This window comes from Marmota monax, unplaced genomic scaffold (genome assembly GCF_021218885.2).
Source record: "Marmota monax isolate L192 unplaced genomic scaffold, Marmota_monax_Labrador192_F-V1.1 WCK01_AAM20220418_F8-fsc00090, whole genome shotgun sequence".
NCBI classification, from domain to species: domain Eukaryota; kingdom Metazoa; phylum Chordata; class Mammalia; order Rodentia; family Sciuridae; genus Marmota; species Marmota monax.
This window is the reverse complement of record NW_026695219.1, coordinates 4,971,881-4,995,609: the sequence shown is the minus strand read 5'-3', so window position 1 is coordinate 4,995,609 and position 23,729 is coordinate 4,971,881. Positions and strand designations below refer to the sequence as shown.

The 23,729-nt window shown below is 37.1% G+C and overlaps 1 protein-coding gene across 16 annotated transcripts in view; it reads right to left on the bottom strand.

The window, feature by feature from the left end:
* Sdccag8 (SHH signaling and ciliogenesis regulator SDCCAG8) overlaps positions 1–23,729 on the bottom strand; it is a 245,983-nt gene that overhangs the window by 63,780 nt on the left and 158,474 nt on the right. For 3 of the 16 annotated variants that reach the window (XM_058575166.1, XM_058575165.1, XM_058575167.1), the window contains exon 18: positions 4,500–4,576. The exons of 12 other annotated variants lie outside the window; for them this stretch is intronic. In XM_058575166.1, coding sequence (XP_058431149.1) covers positions 4,500–4,576 — 77 coding nt within the window. Of the gene's footprint in view, positions 1–4,499; positions 4,577–16,755; positions 16,931–23,729 lie in introns of those variants that run through there. One more of the 16 variants, XM_058575169.1, reaches the window with a different exon arrangement.

The window sequence follows — 23,729 nt, the reverse complement described above, 5'->3', positions numbered from 1 at the left end:
CTAAAATTTCTCTAGTTCCCTCCTCTTCATCCTTTTATCAGGCAGTCATCATGTCCTATCTAGTTTCCCTGTCTGGCTCCCTAAAATCTGGCTCCCTTAATTCTCATGCTGATGCCAGAGTATGCTATTCAAAATATAAATCTGTTATTATGTCTCACTTAAAATCCTTTATCGGCTCCCCAGAATCTGCAAAAGAAAAAGCCAGATCCTCACTATTGAATGCCAGTACCTCCCTGCTTCCTGCCTTCCCCTGCAGGAACTCTGACCTGTTTGTTTTCTTCCCCTACATGATGTCAGTTCTCTCCTTCAGGCTTTTCTCCAGTTTTCCTCTCTGTCTGGCATGTCTCATTCATATCCTCTAGGTTCAAATTCTGGCAGCCTCTCCTTCAAGAAGATTCCCCACTTCTCCCAGGCTGGGTTTGTATCTGTGCTATATGTACATCTCTACTGAGGTAGGGGTTAGCAGGGCTAGAGCAAAGACTTTACACCTTTTTCTCCTATTAGAACAAGAATCTCTGGAAGTCAGGGATTATTTAATTTTTCTCCTTCATCTCCAAGGTCTTTGAAGTCCCTAACATGTAATAGGTATTTCACATTTGGGTTTGTTTTGGCTCATTTTTTTTTTTTTTGCTTTGTTTTGAAAAAAACAAACTATATTGTAGCTTAAAAGGGTTGGAAAACAACTAATTAAGGTGAATTCAAATCCTAACCTTTGATGGAATGGAGGATAAATGTGGATCAGACTGTATTAGTCCTAACCATTAACTAACAATTTTTTAATAAAACAATTTTAGTTTATAGAGAATTATTCATTAATTCAAAAATAGTTTTATATATTTTATATATTGGGACTTCAGAGAGTGATAATACATGGTTCATATTAAAGACCTCACAATCTAACCCTGTCTCAAAAATAACATAAAAAGGTCTGGGGATGTAGCTTAGTGGTAGAATACCCCTGGATTCAGTCCCTAGTACTCCCTCCCACCCCAAAAGACCTCACAACCAGCTGAGGAAATGACATAAGAAGCCATGACTATAGTGCTCTATGGTGTTGCATAATAGAGACATTTACTTATAGAAGCAAGAGGGAGTGGCAATCTGCCTAGAGTGTGCTGGCTTCTAGTGAGAGCTCACGTTTATTAACCCTATCCCCATCTAACCTCAAAAACTTTATCCTGATAAAGTAGTTCTCTTGTGAGATATCTGGAGATCTGGTCCAAACACATTTGCAAGCCTTTCCTTACAGTCATCTAGCCCTGAATTAATTACAGTGGACAGATCTAGACTTCCAAGATGGGTACATGGAAAAGGGCCAAAGGGGACTGCCTAGGAAGCCCCACTTGTAGTCACTTAGGTTTACCCCTGTTGTAGGCAAAAAGCTAAAAAGACTTCAGGACTCCAAGACCTAGCAGGAGACATCTCTGCCCAACAACACAGTGGCACAATTCAAATGAAAACTATGAAATGCAAAACTAACACTATGTGTTAAGGGCCATGAGGAAAAACTGGGGTACTTCCACACATAGGTCACAAAAATAATTATTTTAAAATAGAAGAGATATAGAATATAAGTATATTTGGTTTGAATAGGAAATGATAATCTCTTTCCAAGGATCATCTTCCAAGAGCTGTTCTGCTTGGTCATGTGAAAGAAGAAGTGTTTCCAAGCTTCAATTCTATATTAACTCCATCTATGATATAGAAATCACTAGCATTATATAAAAAGCCAAATTTAAATTAGCTGATTTGAAAAAAAAAACTGTCACAATTTGCAACTTAACAATCATGCTTTAATATATCAGGCCACTGGGAAAAGTAAAAGTTTGGAAAATATATAACTCATTCCAAATGACTGTCATAAAATTTGTAAAGTCAAAGACATTTATGTAATTGCTAGCAACCTTAGTAAGTAGCTCCATTAAACATGACCTACAAATCTTCAAAAATAAGGACTTAGCAATAACACAATGATTTGTTATATGGCCTAAATAGACAGAGAGAGCCATTCTTGTTTTAATGAGATGAATGCATATTTAATAGTTGTGATTAATATTTATTGAACCTACTGGGTGTACATCATTATACAATAAAACTTTACATTACTTAAAGATAGTAATTAGACATATGTAGTAAGATTTTTCAAATATATATAAATGTTACACATACACACCAGGTCCTGCTTTTGTCTCATTTTACCTTTTCTTCAATATGGGTTGTCTAGAAAAATGATCTTAAAAAAAGAAGACAAAAAGACTGCCTAAGTGCCACACACTGTGCTATATGCAAGAGATACAAAGATGTCTGAGATATGATTTCTGTTCTTAAGAAGTTCACATTCTAACAAGTTATTTCAAGGAATAATTATGATATCCTGTATGTTTGAATAAACTTTTGTTTGAACAAATTTTGACTAATGCAAAGAGTGGAGTTAAGGCTATGATGAAGAGAGGACATCTGATCTGGGTCTTGAGAATTAAGAGGTCTCCAGGCAGTGAAGGGAAAGGCATTCTAGGCTGGGGGAAGCATAGACAAGAGACATGGACAGTGAATTCTGAGACAAGGGTAAGAGCATATTTCTGATCCTTACAACTACTACAGATTCCTGTTATCATAGTTGGAACTTAATAAACATAGTGTATGTATAAATAGCAAATAAAGAAAGTTAAAAATGAATGAACAACAGTAGTATTCTCTCACTTTGTATTCAGAAATGATTCTAGATTCCTGAGACAGAAGAATATAAAACAAATAACAACAACAAAGAAACCCCTTTTGAAAGTCCATGAATTTTTTGGGGAAAAAAGTGTTTACCCTCCTTGTTCATTATAGCCAGATGGGTGGTAATAGAGACAACAAAGTCCTCCAGAACCTATTTCTGACTAAATCTATTCCATTGTCCTAGATGAATCACACTTCAAGCTTTGCCTGTGGACAAGAGGCTCTCATGGTTTGGCAGTGAGAGTGTATGCAACAGCTATAACATAAGCAGCTTTTCCAGCCCATAGCTTATCAAGGGTAATCATATCACAACCCAGAGTATGAAGGAAATAAAGTGAAAGTAAAAACCAGGGTTTGGATAGGAAGAGTGACTAATCAGGCCCATGTACTATGTGTCGGGGGGATATACATAGGTTGGTGACATGTTTCCCAACAATAGCTCCACAGGGATTTGGGGAGTCTTTTGTGCATATTCTCTTATTTGTAATATTTATTACTTATATCATTATTTAGTTAAGACTAATTTAAACTTTAGAAAATGAGTAATAGTTATATTAATCCCCACTAGTTATGTTATACTTCCCAAATCAGCTGTGTTTTTTCCCAAGCCTTGTTTATGCTGCTTAAATAATAAATGTAATTATTAAATGTTTAGTGAACTCAGAAGTATGATTGTTAAAAAGAGAGGGAAGGTATGCTGATTCTCTAAAAACAAAATAGAAATGATTTAGAAAAATTCAACAAAGCTGAATTTTTGTCCACCAAAATAAATCTGTCTAATTAGGTGTGCATGAAATAAATGTGAAAGACATGATGGGAAAGGGTCATTAAAATATCAAATTCTGTGTGGATACGTGTTTCCAAGTATTTTTATGTCTTTGGTTGGTTTAAGAAAACCAAAATTGGGTATAACAAAGGATGTAATGTGGATGTGCTTTATACAAGAAAACAACATGGTACTCCAAATCAGGTGATCCATAATCAAAGAAAATGTATAATTCTGACATTAGTCATCACTTCCTGATCTTCTAATTAAACATCCAACTTCTGTTCTCAAGTTTACTGCATAAGATAACTTCTGTTAAAGCTGCTTTGTGGCCATTCACTATTTTCTTTTTGATTATTAGTATTAGCCCACCTTCTTACTCCTGGGAACATATAAGTTATTGAGTGGGTACAGTAGAAAACACTAGACCAGTATTCAGAAAACAAAGATTTTAGTCCTTACTTGGATTATAGTCTTGGAGATCACCTTGTCTCTTTGACCCTCTGTTTTCTCATCTATAAGTTGCATGTTTTGGGAATGAGGATAGACAGTAGGTGTAGATGACTAGAAAAGTTGGATTAGATAATCTTTCTGGTCTTTTCTGATTATCAAAAATGCCATTCTGTAAAATTTGGTTCATATATGATAAGCGAGATGCCTTAAAACATTTATTAGGGATATAATAGATAAAACTATTTTGAAAAGAATATATAAATTCACTCTTAATGTCAAGAGTAAGTACATTTACTTGAAAAAAACTAAATCTCTTGGAAACTTTAATTAAAAAAAAGAAAATACAAAATGAACCACATTTATATAAATGATTAAATAAGATTTAAGTTATCAACATAAAATTGATATTGATATCCTTATAATTTGGCAATGAGAAAAGATCCATATTAATCATAAATGCTCATTCTTTTTATAATAATTAAAAAACTTTTGGTAAAAATCATTCTTCTTAATTATAGTTCCAGGGCTAGGGATGTGGTTCAATCGGTAACACGCTCACCTGGCATATGCGGGGCACTGGGTTCAGTTCTCAGCACCACATAAAAATAAAATAAAAGATGTTGTGTCCACCGAAAACTAAAAAAAAAAAATATTAAAAAAAATTATAGTTCCAAAGTAGATTACAAAAAAGCTGCAGTTCTAGGAATAGCATGCAACACAAAATTGTCTAAATAATTCCCAGAGTCAGTTTTAATTTTATAAAAAAACAAAAACAGTTATTTATTGGAGAAAATAAACTACCCAAAGAACTAAGTGCCTCCTTCTTTAAAATCTTTAGTCCTGCAATAGAACTAAAATAAAGTTAAATCTAAGATTTGATTTAAGTCACATCTGAATTGCTTTACCAGCAATGTGGTCTGTCAAAAAATAGATAAAAAGAAAATTAGATAAAAAGAAAATTATTAGAGCACACTGACTAATACTTGCTTTGATATTTTTTCCTTTTAATTATTAATTGAAGTAGTGCCTGAATTACCTTTGGTGCCACAAACTAGATCCATATACAAAGACAAGAGATCTAAATTTCAGTACACATCAACTTTTAAAATAATCATTTGCCATTTGTGAGTGGGAAAAGTAACACAAGTGTAAAATTCAGTTTATACACTGCTTTGGAGTCTATATCAATTTCAAATTTTCTTTTATGATTCAGCTATTCCAAGAGTTCCAAGAGTCTGAAAATATTTCATTAAAAATTAATGTGTTATCCACACAAATGGCAAATATTGAAAACTAGGAATATAAATATAAAATAATAAAAATAGTAAGTCTTCTAATACTGAAGAGGAAGGAAGACAGGAGGGGAGGAGAGCATGTGAAAGGGAGAGTGATTTTAAACATCCGGTTTCTATTCTAGACCATTTATGGAAACAGACAGACACAGCAAGCAGAAGCCAAATATATTCTTGGGCTCTGACAGGATTTGTTTTCTCTCTTGTCCTTATTTTTACTGTATTCTTCCTAATAATATTTCTCCAGTGTTCTAGATTTCCTGACCGACAATGCTAGTCTCATTAAGAGCCTTCAAAGGAGAAATGGGGAGGACTCAGACACATTATAGAGCCTCCCAAGGCTTCTCACTAGGGGTGCGAAGCTTTCCCAGCAACTTTTCATCACAAAGGCACACATCATGGCACTTTCACCCCCATGCATGTATTCTTCCCAAACCCCTCTGAATGGTTTTCTTAGGATCCAGTATGCAATCCCTGGCAGAACAATAGGTACCTAGAGTATTATAGAAAGGTGAAGTTGAAAGAATGATGTCTGTTTCACCAACACTGGCATAAAAACAATAAACTTGACAACATACATCCACTTTGCTGACCTTCTTATAAGAAGTATTCCACATTAGGTAGGAAACAAGTTCTACCTTATTCTACCTCGACCCATTCAATTTAAATGCTTCTAAGAGAAAGCCACATTACTTATCAAATAAGCAGCAGGGACACACCCTTGATCCTACATCAAAATAGAATCTATACTGAAGATTCTCTACACCAAAGATAATGAGGAAATTATTTTGAAAATATGAAAGATCTGTTTAATGCAGACTATAAAAACATCCCTTTGCATCAAAATAAGTGTCCCTCTTTACTGACACAGATTATTTTCTATAGAATTTAAATTGTACATAAAATTATGATCGTGCCTTGTTGAATGTAAATTGATTGTCTCAATTATTGGGAAAGGATTTGAATTCTAATGGGCTATTTTGCTGGAGAAAAGCCAAGCAAATCAGCAAAATCTCTAATAGCTCTAACTGGAGGTAACAGCCAAACATTTATATAAGTCAGGAAGATGCTGTAGTCTCAAGAATTGATCCCAGAATGGTCTGAAAAGGTTAGCAAGATTTTTTTCAAATAAAGGAAATCAGCTTTAGCTTTCCATATTAAAAGATTATTTGATTGTGAGACTCTAGTTTTTCTCTGAGAAGAAAAAAAAAAAAGGCAAGATCCACACATTGTTAGAAAGGAATTTTGTGGTTCTACTTTTTAAAAAATATTCTTTCTTTCTACAAATTAGATTGTCTATAGAAATCTGGGCTTTACCCTGAAGATAGAACAAACAAAATCTAGTGGCACTGTGACACACTTGAATGCTACATTTGATATCTAAAGGCAGGCCACTCCAGGAAGTTGGCTGCAGACACATCCCAGCCACATGCTACAGAGTTACTGCTTGACATATCTCCTTTGTATAAATCCAGTGTCTATGAAGTCAAACAGATTCCTTCCATACTTATAATCACATGCACAGGCAGACCTTAGTTGTTTTGCTACCCAGATGGTTGCAACATTTTTATAGTTAAATTACAGCCAGAGGTATAGATGCACATCTGCCCCAGATTGCCAGCTTTCTAAGATCTTATTCACAAACCTTCACTATCAAGAAACACTGTTGATAAGGGTGTAAAAATCACCTCTGAGTATAATGTGATGAACCATTTACTATACAGCCACATTTATACCTCAGCTATTAACCATAATGGATTTAATTGCTATAAATCTGGGATATTTTAATATTTGAAAAGAGAAGGTTTTAATGATTTCTGTCTTGCAAGAAACTATTTTTATTATGGAAAACTTGCAGTAATAATGTAAACATGCATATAGATGTTATGTAGAGTATACCTTAAGATTTGGGCCACTGAATAAGATTTATTCTCTGATTGTTAAACTTTCTTGACTGAATTTTTAAAGAATAAACTGAATATTAGTAATTTCTTCTATATCAAATTTATGAAGTCTAGAGAGGGCCATAAGTTATTATCAATGACAGTTGTAATTGATTCCTTCCTAACTGCTGATCTGGCTTCTATAAAACAGTATCAATGTTAAGATAGTCCAAAGTCTATATGACATATCTATACCTATATATTTTCAAAAGAACCCAGAATTTTCTGCTAATTAATTGATTAGAATTCTATGTTTCATAATTACTAAGAATCAGATTTTGGATAAAATCCTAACTATGAATTTTTAATAAAATGCCACATCCAATGCACACCATTTCACTGCATGAGTGTACAAAATCTGACCACAGATTTCATTCTAAAAATGAAGTGGCATTCTAGAAAACAAGAGCCAAAGAAACTGAACCATGAAAAGAAGGAAGAAAAATCATATGAGGGAACTATCACACAAAGAAAGGAAGGGGAAGAAACAGCAGATAAGTAGCTCTGGTTGGTCAGGAAATAATTCAGCATGAGCAGCATGTTTGGCATCTTAATACCCATCCACCCCCATTCCCCCATTTACAGCAGACTGGATGAGAGCTTCACTTAGCAGTAAGTCAGCAACACATCAGCTAGACGGATGCCTACTTTCTTTTAATGACACATTTGCCTAGCATATAAACATTAAAATTTACATTTAGTGGAAAACAGTGAGTCAAAGCTACTTTAATGATGCTTAGGATATTTATAGAGAATGTCTTTAAAATACCTGCTTTTTAAATGCTATATATTTTCTGTGGGTGATAAGGAGAAAATGGCTCTACACATGTTCATACATAAAAAGAATTATTTTATAGATAATAGCTATTTAAAGCCAATTAATTATAGAAAACAAGAAACTAGAAAATATCACTATATATCATTTAGATATTATCACACAACCAAACATTCTCTTTAATTTGTTATACTTCCATCACCAGCAGACCACATGTTATACTTGGCCAAAATAATGCATAAAAGTGCTTTCTCCCAAATATATTCATTCAACTAAACTAAGGAAAACATTTTCTTTTCTTTGGAGAAGGAAAAGTTTATCTGGGGGCTCACGGTGTCAGACGTAACAGTCCATAGACAGCAGGCTCCATTCCTTGGGGCTTGAGGTGAGACTGAACATCAAGGTGGAAGAGTGTGGCAGAGGGAAGCAGCTAACATGATGATCAGGAATGAGAGAGAAGGGCATGCCACCAGGGACCCACCTCCTCCAATCATACCTACCCATCTTCATTAATACATTTTGTCCATTAAAGGAAAACATTTTTTAATAAGCACTAAAGGTATTGTTCTTGTGTAATCCTCTCCAAAGTTATTTTGTTCAAAATTATCAAAGAAATGTTAAAAAAAAAAAAAAACTTGATATTCCACAAAGCATTTAATTCATTTTGTTAAGGAGAATCTAGATTTCAATCTTTTGTGCAAATCAAAGAGCTAAAAGAGCACGGTGGGCACTGCTGTCTAAAGGGCAGCACTCACAAGGTAAAGTCCAAGACAATGGTCTTCTAGCCACCCATGGGATCCCAACAATTCTTCCTTGAACTAACCCACAGGCTCTCTGATAGGCGCACAGTACTGCCCTTTCTAGGTCAGGTGAAAAGAACTGTCCTTGGAACAAAATGCCACAAAAAATGGCTTAAAATTGAGTATTTCCCAAGAAAAGTGAGGGTTTTCAATTCTACCAGTGAAGCTTGGTTTTAAAGGAAGACATGTTGTATTTTCCTTTGTCTTTTCTTAAATTTAATAATGATATACTACAAAGTTGGAATTGCAAAATAAAACCTAAGGATTTGGGGTTGGGGTTGGGGTTGTGGCTCAGTGGAAAAGCGCCTGCCTCACACGTGTGAGGCACTGGATTTAATCCTCAGAACCACAAAAAAATAAGTAAATTAAATAAAGGTATTGTGTCCATCTACAACTAAAATATACATACCTAGGAATTTATTATTCCATCTACAACTAAAATATATATATATATATACATACATACCTAGGAATTTATTATTTTATTTAACAAAATCACACTCTATGTGCCAGATGGACTCTGAGTTCACTTCAGCCTTATAACAACCCTACAAGGTGGGGACTGCTCTTTCCCCCTTTTACAGACCAGGTGACGAAAAACCATGTTTCATAGACACTTATGGTTTTTCAACATTTTTCACACACCTGGTGAGGTGACTCATTGTGAGGTGAAGTAACTTGCCCAAGGTCAACAGTAGGTTCAGTGGCAGGGCTGGTTTAAAACCCAGGCAGAAAGTCTCCAGAAATTGCTATTATCAACCACTAGGCACCATATGCTAATTAGTAATTAAAGTCTTTTTAAAAACTCATTTAGTTTTACTGGAACCTGGGGAGATCTCTAAGACACATTAGCCTGAAAAGCCCCTCACAGACACTCTGACTCTTAAAGGTAACACTGTCACTAGCAAGTTGGAATGGGAAAATCTGCCAGAAAGCTTTTTTTTTTTTTATTGGTTGTTCAAAACATTACAAAGCTCTTGACATATCATATTTCATACATTTGATTCAGGTGGGTTTTGAACTCCCGATTTTACCCCAAATACAGATTGCAGAATCACATCGGTTACACATCCACATTTTTACATAATGCCCTATTAGTAACTGTTGTATTCTGCTACCTTTCCTATCCTCTACTATCTTCCCTCCCCTCCCCTCCCATCTTCTCTCTCTACCCCATCTACTGTAATTCATTTCTCTCCTTGTTTATTTTCCCATTCCCCTCACAACCTCTTATATGTAATTTTGTATAACAATGAGGATCTCCCTCCATTACCATGCAATTTCCCTTTTCTCTCCCTTTCCCTCCCACCTCATGTATCTGTTTAATGTTAATCTTTTCTTCCTGCTCTTCCTCCCTGCTTTGTTCTTAGTTGCTCTCATTATATCAAAGAAGACATTTGGTATTTGTTTTTTAGGGATTGGCTAGCTTCACTAAGCATAATCTGCTCTAGTGCCATCCATTTCCCTGCAAATTCCATGATTTTGTCATTTTTTAGTGCTGTATAATACTCCATTGTGTATAAATGCCACATTTTTTTTATCCATTCATCTATTGAAGGGCATCTGGGTTGGTTCCACAGTCTAGCGATTGTGAAATGTGCTGCTATGAACATCAATGTAGCAGTATCCCTGTAGTACGCTCTTTTAAGGTCTTCAGGGAATAGTCCGAGAAGGGCAATAGCTGGGTCAAATGGTGGTTCCATTCCCAGCTTTCCCAGGAATCTCCATACTGCTTTCCAAATTGGCCGCACCAGTTTGCAGTCAGTCCCACCAGCAATGTACAAGAGTACCCTTTTCCCCACATCCTCTCCAGCACTTGTTTGTTGTTTGACTTCATAATGGCTGCCAATCTTACTGGAGTGAGATGGTATCTTAGGGTGGTTTTGATTTGCATTTCTCTGACTGCTAGTGATGGTGAGCATTTTTTCATGTACTTGTTGATTGATTGTATGTCCTCCTCTGAGAAGTGTCTGTTCAGGTCCTTGGCCCATTTGTTGATTGGGTTATTTGTTTCCTTATTGTTTAATTTTTTGAGTTCTTTGTATACTCTGGATATTAGGGCTCTATCTGAAGTGTGAGGAGTAAAAATTTGTTCCCATGATGTAGGCTCCCTATTTACCTCTCTTATTGTTTCTCTTGCTGAGAAAAAACTTTTCAGTTTAAGTAGGTCCCATTTGTTGATTCTTGTTATTAACTTTTGTGCTATGGGTGTCCTATTAAGGAATTTGGAGCCCGACCCCACAATATGTAGATCGGAGCCAACTTTTTCTTCTATCAGACGTAGAGTCTCTGATTTGATATCAAGCTCCTTGATCCACTTTGAGTTAACTTTTGTGCATGGCGAGAGGAGGGGATTCAGTTTCATTTTGTTGCATATGGATTTCTAGTTTTCCCAACACCATTTGTTGAAGATGCTATCCTTCCTCCATTGCATGCTTTTAGCTCCTTTAACAAATATAAGATAGCTGTAGCTTTGTGGATTAGTCTCTGTGTCCTCTATTCTGTACCACTGGTCCACCCGCCGGTTTTGGTACCAGTACCATGCTGTTTTTGTTACTATTGCTCTGTAATATAGTTTTAAATCCGGTATCGCTATACCACCTGATTCACACTTCCTGCTTAGAATTGCTTTTGCTATTCTTGGTCTTTTATTTTTCCATATGAATTTCATGATTGCTTTATCTATTTCTACAAGAAATGCCATTGGGATTTTGATTGGCATTGCATTAAACCTATAGAGAACTTTTGGTAATATCGCAATTTTGATGATGTTAGTTCTGCCTATCCATGAACAGGGTATATTTTTCCATCTTCTAATATCTTCTTCTACTTCTCTTTTTAGGGTTTTGTAGTTTTCATTGTATAAGTCCTTCACCTCTTTTGTTAGGTTGATTCCCAAGTATTTTATTTTTTTTGAGGATATTGTGAATGGAGTGTTTTTCCTCATTTCCGTTTCAGAAGTTTTGTCGCTGATATACAGAAATGCCTTTGATTTATGTGTGTTGATTTTATATCCAGCCACTTTGCTGAATTCATTTATTAGTTCTAGTAGTTTTTTTGTAGACCCTTTTGGGTCTTCTAGGTATAGAATCATGTCATCTGCAAATAGTGATAATTTAAGTTCTTCCTTTCCTATTTTTATGCCTTTAATTTCTTTCGTCTGTCTAATTGCTCTGGCCAGTGTTTCGAGAACTATATTGAATAGAAGTGGTGATAGAGGGCATCCCTGTCTTGTTCCAGATTTTAGGGGGAATGCCTTCAATTTTTCTCCATTGAGAATGATGCTAGCCTGAGGCTTAGCATAGATAGCTTTTACTATGTCGAGGTAAGTTCCTGTTATTCCTAGTTTTTCTAATGTTTTGAACATAAAGAGATGCTGTACTTTGTCGAATGCTTTTTCTGCGTCTATTGAGATGATCATATGGTTCTTATCTTTAAGTCTATTGATGTGGTGAATAACATTTATTGATTTCCATATATTGAACCATCCTTGCATCCCAGAGATGAATCCTACTTGATCATGGTGCACAATTTTTTTGATGTGCCTTTGTATCCAATTCGCCAGAATTTTATTGAGGATTTTTGCATCTAGGTTCATCAGAGATATTGGTCTGTAGTTTTCTTTCTTTGAGGTGTCTTTGTCTGGTTTCGGAATCAGGGTGATGTTGGCCTCATAGAATGAATTTGGCAGAGCTCCCTCTTTTTCTATTTCCTGAAATAGCTTGAAAAGTATTGGTATTAATTCTTCCTTAAAGGTTTTGTAAAACTCCGCTGTATACCCATCCGGTCCTGGGCTTTTCTTGGTTGGAAGTCTTTTGATTGCTTCTTCTATTTCATCTATTGATATTGGTCTGTTTAAGTTGTGAGTATCCTCCTGACTCAGTCTGGGCAAATCATATGACTTAAGGAATTTATCGATGTCTTCACTATCTTCTATTTTATTGGAATATAGGTTTTCAAAATAATTTCTAATTGTCTTCTGTATTTCTGTAGCGTCTGTTGTGATATTGCCTTTTTCATCCCGTATGTTAGTAATTTGAGTTCTCTCTCTTCTTCTCTTCGTTAGCATGGCTAAGGGTCTGTCGATCTTATTTATTTTTTCAAAGAACCAACTTTTAGTTTTGTTAATTTTTTCAATAGTTTCTTTTGTTTCAATTTCGTTGATTTCCGCTCTGATTTTAATTATTTCTTGCCTTCTGCTACATTTGCTGTTGTTTTGCTCTTCCTTTTCTAGGGCTTTGAGATGAAGTGTGAGCTCATTTATTTGTTGGTTTTTCCTTTTTTTGAGGAATGACCTCTAGGCGATGAATTTCCCTCTTAAAACTGCTTTCATTGTGTCCCATAGATTCCGATATGTTGTGTCTGTATTTTCATTTATCTCTAAGATTTTTTTGATTTCCTCCTTTGGCTTCTGTAACCCATTGATCATTCAGTAACATATTGTTCATTTTCCATATGATGTAGGATTTGTCCTTCCTTCTTTTATCATTGATTTCCAGTTTCATTCCATTATGATCAGATAAAATGCATGGGATTATCTCTACCCCTGTATATTTACTGAGGGTTGCCCTATAGCATAATATATGGTCTATTTTTGAGAAGGATCCATGTGCTGCTGAGAAAAAAGTATATCCACTTGATGATGGTTGATATATTCTATATATGTCAGTTAAGTCTAGGTTGTTGATTGTGATATTGAGTTCTATAGTTTCTTTATTCAACTTTTGTTTGGAGGATCTGTCAAATGGTGAGAGAGGTGTGTTGAAGTCACCCATAATTATTGTGTTGTGGTCTATTTGATTCTTGAACTTGAGGATAATTTGTTTTATGAACGTCAGAGCACCATTATTTGGTGCATGAATATTGATAATTGTTATGTCTTGTTGGTGAATGGTTCCTTTTAACAGTATATAATGTCCTTCCTTATCCCTTTTGATTAACTTAGTCTTGAAGTCGATTTTTTTCGATATGAGGATGGCCACCCCTGCTTGCTTACGAGGACCGTGTGCGTGGTATATTTTTTCCCAACCTTTCACTTTCAGCCTGTGTATGTCTTTTGCAATCAGATGTGTCTCCTGGAGGCAGCATATTGTTGGATTTGTTTTTTTAATCCATGTTACCAGCCTATGTCGCTTTATTGGAGAGTTTAAGTCATTAACGTTTAGAGTTACTATTGATATATGGTTTGTACTTCCAGCCATGTTTGATTATTTACCTTCTTTTTTTTTTTTTATTCAATTTAGTTTGTTTCTCCATGGTTAGCTTTCCCCCTGCCCTCTGTTTTTATAGAGGCACTTCCCACTGATGGTTTTGGTTATTGTTTTTCATTACTTCCTCGTGTAGTGTTTTGCTCAAGATGCTTTGCAATGCTGGTTTTCTGGCTGCAAATTCTTTTAGCTTTTGTTTATCATGAAAGATTTTTATTTCGTTGTCGTACCTGAAGCTTAATTTTGCTGGATACAGAATTCTTGGTTGGCATCCATTGTCTTTCAGTGTTTGAAATACGTTGTTCCAGGATCTTCTCGCTTTCAGCGTCTGTGATGAAAAATCCGTTGTTAACCTTATTGGTTTACCCCTGAATGTAATCTGCCTCCTTTCTCTTGTAGCTTTTAATATTTTCTCTTTGTTCTGTATATTGGATATCTTCATAACAATGTGTCTTGGCGTTGGTCTACTGTGACTTTGTGTGCTCGGTGTCCTGTATGCATCTAAAATTTGTATATCCGTTCCCTTTTTTATTTCTGGAAAGTTTTCTGTAATTATTTCATTCAGCAGGCTACTCATTCCCTTGGTTTGAATCTCTGTACCTTCTTCTATCCCGATGACTCGTAGGTTTGGTTTTTTTATGTTATCCCATATCTCTTGGATGTTTCTCTTGTGATTTTTAACCAGCCTTTCTGAGTTGGCTAGGCTCTTTTCAAGATGATATATTTTGTCTTCATTATCTGATGTTCTGGCTTCTACTTGCTCCACTCTGTTAGTGATACTCTCAATTGAGTTTTTAATTTGGTTTATCGTTTCCTTCATTTCTAGAATTATTGTTTGATTTTTTTTTTATAATCTCTATCTCCTGATAAAGATGCTTAACTTCTTCTTTTATCTGTTTATGTAATTGATTTTCAAAGTGTTCTTTCACTGTTTGGATTTGTTGTCTCGTATCCTCTTTAAGGTTCCATTCCATCTGTCTAAGGTGTTCCTTGAGTTCTTTATATGACCATTTTTCTGCTGACTCTAGGTCCTCCTGAATATTTAGGCTGTCCTTCATTGTTTGTACCCCTTTTCTTCCTTGCTTTTTTATGCTGCTCATGTTACTTCTTGTTCTCCTTGACTGCTGAGTTACTGTTTACTCTTATAAATTTATTTGATGCTTGGGAGGAAAGATATTAGAAGGGAAGGGAAGAAGTCACTAAAGAGAATGAGAGTAGGCAGGTAGAATTCAAGGAAGGGGGAATAAGAAAATTGAAAAGAAATGAAAAGACAAAAGAAACAAAAACAAAACACACAAAAAAAAGTTAGAAAATAAAGAAAGAAAAGAAAAGAAAAAAATATTTTCTTACAAAAATAATAATGATAATAAAAATAATGAAAATTAAGATTAAAAAAATTATAATAATAATAAAAATTTAAAAAAAATTAGAAACATTAAAAAAAGTTAAAGAACAACAACAATAAAAAATTGAAAATGAAAGAAAAAAAAATGATAATAATAATAAATGCAGTTATAGAGTTCAATTAATTTCTCTTCCAGTAGGTGGAGCTGTGCCCACTGGGTCAAGCTTCTCTCACTAAGTGGGAACCAATCACTGTGTAGCAGCTCTTCCTCACAGACTGGGCGGGTCTCCAATCCTGAGTGCCTAGGGCCTTCTCTTGTGTTTCCTCAAGCCAGACCACGCTCACCTGTGACGCTCACCACAATACTGGCTACACGCCATGTCTGGTGCTCCTGGGAGCCCTGTTGCGCTGGTTTCAATGCAGTTATCTCCTCCGCCCGTGACGTCAGTTCTCTGCCAAGGTGGTATCACATGTAAATGGTGACCATTCGTTCCCTTTGCCGGGTGACCAGTGCAACGGGTGGGTCCTGACTGTCTCTCCCAATCCCCGTTTCAATCCTGTGTCCACTGCCTATGAAGGCTCAGTTGGTTTTTACCTCTGAAAGTTCCTAAGGGCCAACCAGTTATTTCAGCGGGATTGTTAGTGCTGAGTCACGAGAAGCAGGCGAACCGGAGCTTGGATGCAGCCGATCCGGGCTCGGTGTGTGTGTTCTGAGGGGCCCAGACTGTACACCCCAGATCCACGTCAGCTCAGCATTGCCTAGTGATCCTGGGCAAACAGCATTTATACAGTTTACAGCTCCCTATGCCCACGCAGTTGAAGAGGTCAGAGACTTGATCTCTCCCCGCCTGCTGCCATGTTAGATCTCCTCAATGATATTCATGTTGCCCTTACAGCTTCCTGGCATAAGCAAGTTCTTGGGATTATACAAACTGCTGCTTCTGTTTCCAGTCCAGATTTCTAGAAATTAAACCCTGCCGCCGTCGCCTCTTCCCCGGGGCCACGCTCAGGGGCGCTGCGCTCGTCCGCGACCGTAGCTGCGCCAAAGAACCGGTGTCCTGCCCCCAGGGCCCAAGCGGCTACTGCCGCGGCTCTCCGGCTCCCTCCTCTGAAGCACGGGTCCCCTCGCAGGGGCATGCAGAACGACCCCAGAGCAGGCTCTGCCCGAGGGTGCAGCGGCGAACAGGCAACCCAGGCGCTCAAGGCTGCGGTCCAGCCTTTGGAGGACAGGGCTCGGCATGCAGCCCAGCTCCAACCTCTAGGTGCGGCTGCCGGACAATGTAGCCATAGCCATCAAGACAGCCGGCAGAAAGCAAATGGCGGCTCCCGCGGAGTAGATTTTCGGCACAGAAACCGCAGCCCAGCCAATGATCCCAATCCACAAACTCTCCCTGTATAAAAAATATTCAAAAAAAAAAAAAAAAAAGGCAGGGCGCAATTGAGCTTTCTTTGCCTAGGGTACTTACAATCAACTGCTGATTACACATTCACCTTTTCTGCCCGGAGCGAAGCAAAAGAGGAAGCAGATGGGAGCAAAGCGCCCGCGGCTTTGGGCGGCAAAGCGTCCGGGAGCCAAGCGTCTCTTTTTCGATCTCTTTGTTCTTCCTGCTGCTTGGCAAAGTGGTCCGCTACAGATTAATGGTGAAAGGGGTTCTTACACACTGTGCGAAATCTCGATTAAAGCCGCTGCTCTGAGCACCACGCTCAGCACTTCAGCAACCCCCATGTGCACTGCCAGAAAGCTTTGTGGTCTGAGACTATGGGGACCTGCAGTCTAAGTCCAGATCAGATGCTGGCTTGCTGGGGAAACTAGAACAGGTATTGAAGTACTAGGTTTAAAGGTGTGAGTTCTGACTTCATTTGAACCTCCATTCCTAGACCAATATTAGCTATGTGACTGTGGGTAAGTTATGAAACCTCCTGGAGCCTCAGTTTCCCCCTCTGAAAACAAAAGACAATAATACCGTCCCAAAATAATTACTACAATGATTAAAATTCAAGTGTTTTCTCTGCTCCATATTCTTTGCTAATAAAAGTTTTACTGAAGATCACAAGATTGCATCTACCCAAGAGATAATGTGATTCTATGGTGCTCTCAGTTGAACATAATAATATTATTATTATATAAATTTATATAATACTATTGTTATATAAATATAATAATTTTTAACACATGGTTTTTCAATACTTTTCACACACATCATCTGATTTGACCTTATAACTATTCTGCACAGTTTTTAATCCCTATTTTATAGATACAGAAGTTGAGACTGAATGTGAATCTGACTTGTTCAAAATCAATGTGGTTAACAGGTCCACAAACTCAGAGTTTTTGCTCCCTATCCAAGGTTTTTTCATTTTTATAACTTGCTACGGTTCCACAGAAGACATACTTGCAATAAGCTTGTAATATAAATGGTAGAAGTAAACTCATAATAAAAAAATAGAAATAAATACTGATTGCTCAGAAATCTTGTAGAGAATAATCTGACTGGAATTTGTCAGGTAGTTTGTACCAAGTACAAGTCTAGGCATGGACTATGTAGTATGTAGGCTTGCTTGCGCTGAGAAGTCAAGACAGGTGTATCAGATTTGCTTAGTGCTGACCTCTCCTGGGCCTTCAATTCTTCGCTGCTGATGTTAAACTCACTGATTCCATGGTGGCTTTCTTGCTTCTGCTACCTGGGATAAGTATGCACAATTCAAGTCTTGGGCTCCTCCTGTCACTTGGAGTCCAGTGGTATACCAAATCCTACATTCCAGGATTTGGCTGTCACAGTGCTGGGAATTATCTCTCATGGGGAAACTTGGGACCCATGAAATGGAAGAAAACTAAGCAAATAAAAATCCTCTTCTTTTTTCCCCTCTAGTTTGGAGCACAGTTTCTGATATAGCCTTTCCAGAAACTGTAAGGCCTTAGTTCTGTGGCCTATGATGAGTAATCACTATGTGGTAACACATTATCTTGCATTATTTTCTATTTTTCCAGGTCCCACCTTTGATTCACTCCCTCCAAAATAAACTGTGGCACTTAGTACTTGCTTAAGTTCTAAGACAATAGGAATGAAGAAATTGGGGAAATCTTCGTTGAAATCAACCACTTAAATCTTAAAAGAGGAAGATACAAACTAGAGAAATAAGTGATAGGGATGGAAGTAGTCTGCTAATGTAAGCAAAATGACTGGTGAAAAGGTCATTAAGTTAGGTATCTTAAACAAATTAAAAAGTTAAGGATGGGTCATGATAAGTATAAAGCTATTAGGGAAATCCCTTCAAAGGTGGCCTTCCCCCAGTATTCAAAATAAATATTTTTATAATTCAAGAGAAAGAATCCTCCACATCTAACAAATGAGGATTTCTCCTCTTAGGAACGTGGAAAGGCACGCACAAGCGCATGCGCGCGCATACACACACAAACACACACACACACACACACACTACTCACTCCCACTCTTAATAATGAGAAAAAGTTTGAGAATCTCCAACATTATAATTTTTCATGAGCTAGAATGAAGGGTTATGGAAAATAATATTCCCACAAGACAGCTACTAGGAAAAACAGAGGGACAGTGTGGATCGGAGGAGGGAGGGAAATTGGCCAAACATTAAACCTCTCCCAGTAGTATATCCTTGGTAACAATGGGCTCTGAAGGAAGGGGCCTTTAGTGAATGCTGGGCTCTGGACTTTGACCTTCCCCCATTGCAAATTAGTCCTAAAAGAGGCACAGTAAGTATCAAAATTTTGGGAAACAATGAATTCCAGAGAAAGAAAAGCAATACATGAGATTTGAGTATTCATCTCTCAGGATCTGGGTTCCTATCTCTCCAGGTAACAATGAGTTTCAACCTTTATACAACTGCCTCTCTGGGTTAAAGTTTTAACCTGCACAACCAGCCCTTTGACTGTCCCATCAGCATGTCCAGAGTTTCCTATGATTAAACCACCCTCATTGTACCCTATAAAACTAAAATCCCCTCTGGAACTGCAGGCCATTTTTGCATCCAGAAAATGCGCCCCTAGGTGCCCAAGTCTGCAAATGAATAAACAGATTCACTGAATCTGTTGAGGTCTGCATCCATCATTTTGTGCTTACACAGAAAACTGAGATTGCCTTAGGACCAAGTGAATTAAAAAGAAACAAGCTATCAAGCCATGAAAAGGAAACTAAAGTGCATATTACTAAGAGAAAGAAACCAATCTAAAAAGGCTACAGACAGTGTAATTCCAACCATAAGACATTCTGAAAAAGGCAAAACTATGGAGGCAGTAGAAAGATAAGTGTTTGACAGGAAATGGTATGGATGAGGGATAAATAGGCTGTGCACAGAAAATTTACAGGACAGTGAAAATACTTTGGATGATACTACAATGGTAGATTATATCATTGTATATTCATCTAAACCCAGAGAATATACAAAACCAAGGTGAAACCTAATGTAAATTGCGGGGAACCACCGTGAAAAACACATGAGGATCTTCTCTTGGCAAGTAGCCAGGGAGAATTTAAGTTTAACCTTGGGAACTATCCCTGGCTCTCCCATGCAATAGATTGCCCAAGGCACATGACCTTTATCTTCACTCTGCTAGGAAGATCTCTCATGACCACTCCAGAGATGGGCATAACCTGTTGGGAACTGGGATGCCTGCCTTTAATATTTTTTGGAGAAGAGCATTTTATGGAAGGCCTATGATGTCTCCCAGTATAAATAAAGCAGGTGCAGACTCCATTTTGCCAGAGTATAGAAGCTTGATCAGTATGATTGGCTTGCCAGTCCCACCCCTGCTTTTTAAAATTCTTTTCTGTGCCCTGGTTTTTTTTTTTTTTTGGTCGTTCTATTTTTCCCAGCTTTTATTTCTCAACCAGCCCATTCCACCAAGGGGAACCCCAGTTCTACCACCTGTGTGGGACGAGGATGAGAGTAAATCATGGATTTGGGGTGATTATGATGTGCCAATGTAGTTTTATCAATTGCAATAACTGTATAATAGGGGGACACTGACCATGGGAGAGGTTATGCATGTGTGAGGACTGGAGGCATATGGGAAATCTTTGTATTTTTCCAACAATTTTGCTGTGAACCTAAAACTGCTCTAAAATAATAAAATAAACATCTTTTAAAAAGTGCTCTTAATTCCTAACTATGCTAAAATATGATTTTTAAAAACAACTAGGTATATGCATCCCCCTTTAAATCTTATTTGGGGCTTACACAGAGAACTTACAAACACTGAATACAAATAGAATACACATAGATGTACACATACAATCTCTCTTAGAACATCACAGGCATGTATCGAATTACGGTCCAAAATGTTGTTCCATAAATCAGTTGTTAAAAATCCATAAGGCATTTTCCCTTAGAAATAATGTTATGTAAACATGGCATTGTGGTTCACAAATTCATAAGAGCCAATTTAACCCATATTGTAAATGAACAACTCTCTAGAATGCAAGCCTCTGAAGTTCCTGCTACACCCTAGAATGGAAAACAGAGCCCAATGTGTATTAAAGGCCTGATCACTATGTTGAATGAAGGATAGTGAATGAATAGTACAAAACACTGGATGAGCACTACCTCTGTGCCAATCACTGTTCTAAAGACTTTTATGGGTTATTTTAGGTAATTATCACAACCCTACAAGGTAACATTTCACAGGAATAAAAAGTGAGGAAAATAAGTTTAAGATGAAGAAATTTGCTCATGATCACATGGCTAGAAAGTAGTAAACAGAGGAAAATCCAGAGACTCTAGTTCTAGGGTGCATGCTCTTAATTATGACACATACTATCTCTCTATTTTGCATCTGAGGTCTTAAAAGTAGAGGACTCAAGGAGCTGGAGTTGTAGCTCAGTGGTAGAGTGTTTATCCCATATGACTGAGGCCCTGGGTTTGATCCTCAGCTCCACATTAAAAAAAAAAAATAAGCAAAAATAAAGATATTTTAAAAGGAGGTTATTGGGGATTTACCTGTGAAGGGCACTGTGAAATCCTGAGCAATGGGTCCAATTAATTATGGACTGGAACCTCCAAAAATACGAGCCAAAATAAACCTCTTCTCTTTATAAGTTAATTATTTCAGGTATTTCATTATAGTGGCAGAGAGCAAATAACACACATAAGCACTCAGTAAATATTCGATAAAAAGTAAAAGACAGTCTCCCCCCTGCCCCCCCCCCCAGGACTGGCCTATCATGGGCAAAAGTATAAATTACAAAAATATGGCTTTGACATTTTCCTAAGTTTCTCTTATTGGGTCAGTTTTTCACTTAATATTTTCTCAGGTGATCAGTTATTATAGCATCTGCCTGTTCCATCTACAGTAACTGCACAGGCTGTTTTGAATAATTTATTCTCTACTCCCAGACCAAAATTCTAGCTCCCAACGGGTAGAAACCTTCTGTGTTATTTGGAGGGCAGCAATCTGACTTCAGGTCTTCCCAATAAAATAAAATGTGGCTTTAAGTACTCTTAGGGATTTATTAGTAATGCATAAAACAATGAACTTTAAAGGGATTGCTTATTAACCCCAACTGGTTTATAACATTGGTATAATTTGGGTGAATAGGTAAAAGTTTGCCAAACTGTTCATGGTTATCATATATGCTTCCTTTCTTCTACATAATATTCTCAGGTGGTTTGGTGTTAGATTCCATAGGTGATGCAGCCTACATAATCCACATATTTCCAATGTCAGTGAAACAAACTCTAATATAAAGAATATGTCCAAAATAAACAAATAGCTATCTATGAATCACTTGCCATTTTGTTAGTAAAAATAACATGATTTTATATTGTAAATAATGGCACATAAATCTAAAATAACCCCAGAATTTTGTTGATTTACTTTTAATAGTATGTCATCATTTATTAAACAACAACGAAACACACAGATTTGCAAACAGCACATCACCAAAGAAGTCCTTTTCTACAGGAAATCAGTGGTGACGTGGAAGATAGGAGGTGAGGATTATATATCCATCTGCTTTAGCAAAAGAGATACAGATTATTTACTTCTGAATTACAATTCATAGAGTACTTGAAATGGAGTTTGTGGGAAACCATTACAATGCTGCACTGGAGGGGGTTAACAAAACAACCCCAAACAAACTCAATTATTATGATGATGAAGCTAAATCAACAGCAATTTATAATTAAAAGCAAGAATAATAGCATTTGAAAACCAAAATTTGACCTCAGTACAACACTGATAACACAGTAACAAGTAAATGCCCTTCCCCCCAGATCACTGGAGGTCACACTATCAGAGTTTATACTATATCCCAGGGGGTTCTACAAGGCAAAGAAGCAGCCAGCAGAATAATATATTATCATTCTTAGTAAGTTGTTTTGATTCATAAAAACTAAATTTCATCATTTAATAATCAATTAATAGGCTTTTAAATTGTCCATAAGAATTGATGACAAGACCTATAATTTTGGATATGTCATCTAGCTGTCACTACTCAGGGAGCTTAATAGCTCTTCTAAATGAGAAATATCCAACTCAAGAAAATTCCTCAAGGATGGGGGAAGTTTTGAAACCATATCCAAATCTAATATCAGCAATGATTTTGGTTTACATAAATCAGAGAGAAAAAAACAAAAAACAAAAACCCAGGACAATCAACTCCTGCCCAAGCTGCTAAGTGAGGCTAGTCCTCAACGACATTCTTTCTCTTTGCCTCTGGGGTTTCTGGAGGCATGGGAACAGCCCAGAGTGACCTCCCAGGAGATGGCAGGTAGTGTTACAGCTACTCTGCACTACAAACTCATGATGCCTTTACCAGCTGCCCCCCAGGGGTACATGTGTTAAAGACTTGGTCCTCAGCTTGGCACCACTAGGAGGTGGTAGAACTTTAAAAGGTGGGGCCTGGTAAGAGGTTTTTAGGTCACTGGACTGTGTCCATGAAGGGGAAAGCATATCCCCAGTCTCTTTCTCTCCCTCTCTGTTTTTCATTTTCCAGCCATGAGATGAACAGTTTTGCTCTGCCATGCATTTTCTCCCTAATGAGCCACCACAGGTCCAAAACAACAGGGTCAATCTATCATGGACAGAAGCCTCTTAAAACTATGAGCCAAAATAAACCTTTTCTCTTTGTGAGCCAATTAACAGAAGTATGTGTTATAGTGAAACACATACTTCTGTTAGAAAGTTAACACACCAGCCCAGATAGAGAGGACGTCTGTAACCATGGTAGTGAGGCAGAGTACAGTCTTTTCATCTTTGAATCCCCTGTCCAAACAGGCACCAAACAGATGCCTGGTAAACACAGAATATGCTACCTCTGGTCTCTACTTATAGTATAAGCTCATATTCTCTTTTTTGCCTGCTGCAGTGTAAGAGATGCTCCTCTCCTATTCCAAGATTAATCCCTGGCTCAATGCTTGGTGTCCCAACCCATCTCTGTTTTCAGTAATCTTGTA